Consider the following 1,454-nt stretch of genomic DNA (forward strand, 5'->3'; position numbering starts at 1 on the left):
CAGGCCCGGAGAGCACTGCCCATCCCCCTTCCCCTTGAGCCCTTGTGGCCCTGCAGGAGCGGGGTGGGGGGAGGCGGTGGGATTACGCTCTAGACTGTTAATGGGGCTGTCGATGTGAAATAGCCACGACTGCAGCAAGCGGGAGCCCAGCAGGCACTGACCTTGTCTCTGCTTCCAGCCGGGCCCGGCGCCCAAGCGGAGCCCTCAGCGCCCCATGGCCGCGCCCAACAGCACAACGTTCAGTCACCTCAGCTTCGTCCTGGTCGGCATCCCGGGCCTGGAGCCCTGGCACCCCTGGATCTCCATCCCCTTCGCGCTGATGTACACGGCGGCTGCTCTCGGGAACTGTGGTCTCCTCCTGCTCATCGCCACCCAGCGCAGGCTGCACGAGCCCATGTTCATTTTCCTCTCCATGCTGGCGGTGGCCGACTTGCTGTTATCCACCTGCACCGTGCCCAACACGCTGGCCATCTTCTGGTTCGGGTTCAGGGAAATTTCTCTCAATTCCTGCATCACTCAGGTGTTCTTTGTGCACTTTGTGTTTGTTGCTGAGTCAGGCGTCCTGCTGGCCATGGGGTTCGATCGGTACGTCGCCGTCTGCGACCCCCTGAGGTACACGACTGTCCTCACCAACGAGAAGATCGGGAAAATAGCCACGGCCATTGTCATCAGAAGCTTTTGTGAAATTGTCCCTTTTGTCTTTCTCCTCAATCGGCTGCCCTTCTGCGCCAGCAACGTCATCCCACACTCCTACTGTGAGCACATCGCGGTGGCCAGGCTGGCCTGTGCAGACATAACCCCAAATATCTGGTATAGCTTTGCAGTGCCTATTTTAACCGTTGTACTAGACGTTGTGTTTATCGCTGTCTCTTATGTGCTGATCCTCAGGGCTGTCTTCAAGCTGCCCACCAAAGACGTCCAGCGCAAAACTCTCAGCACCTGCGGCTCCCACGTCTGTATCATCCTCTTATTTTACATCCCAGCCTTTTTCACTCGCCTAAGCCACTGCTTTGGTCAGAACATCCCTAAACAAATTACCATCCTGCTGGCCAATCTCTACATGCTCGTCCCCCCCATGCTGAACCCCGTTGTTTACGGGATGAAAACCAAACAGCTGCGGGAACAAGTGAGCTTTGTGTTGTCTCGGAAGGGGAATTGGTGCTAAATGGTGCCTAGTCCTGAACCATTTGACTTACCAGCAAGCCTCTTCCACATTGCAAGAAGAGGGCCCCTTGGTACCGACACATGGACGTTACCACTCTAACTCCCAGTTGCAAAACAGACTTTTTCAGCTCCTTGGATGTTTTGTTGTACGTCCAGGTGCATGGAACTACATGGGTCCTTCTTGATAGAAGGCTGGGGGGCACTGGGAGAGCGCTGATAAAAGTCTCCACATGTTGTAAAGGTTCTTACCAAGAGGATGTTGATCTGTGGAACTCCTTGCTAGAGGATGT

The 1,454-nt window shown here is 55.3% G+C and overlaps 1 protein-coding gene across 1 annotated transcript; it reads left to right on the forward strand.

Moving 5' to 3' along the window:
* Positions 1–1,454, forward strand: LOC102463662 (olfactory receptor 52B2-like). The gene has a single exon (XM_006128583.2). The coding sequence runs from the start codon at positions 215–217 to the stop codon at positions 1,163–1,165; it is 951 nt and encodes a 316-aa protein (XP_006128645.2). The 5' UTR covers positions 1–214; the 3' UTR covers positions 1,166–1,454.

Source organism: Pelodiscus sinensis, chromosome 1, assembly GCF_049634645.1.
Source record: "Pelodiscus sinensis isolate JC-2024 chromosome 1, ASM4963464v1, whole genome shotgun sequence".
Classification (NCBI taxonomy): domain Eukaryota; kingdom Metazoa; phylum Chordata; order Testudines; family Trionychidae; genus Pelodiscus; species Pelodiscus sinensis.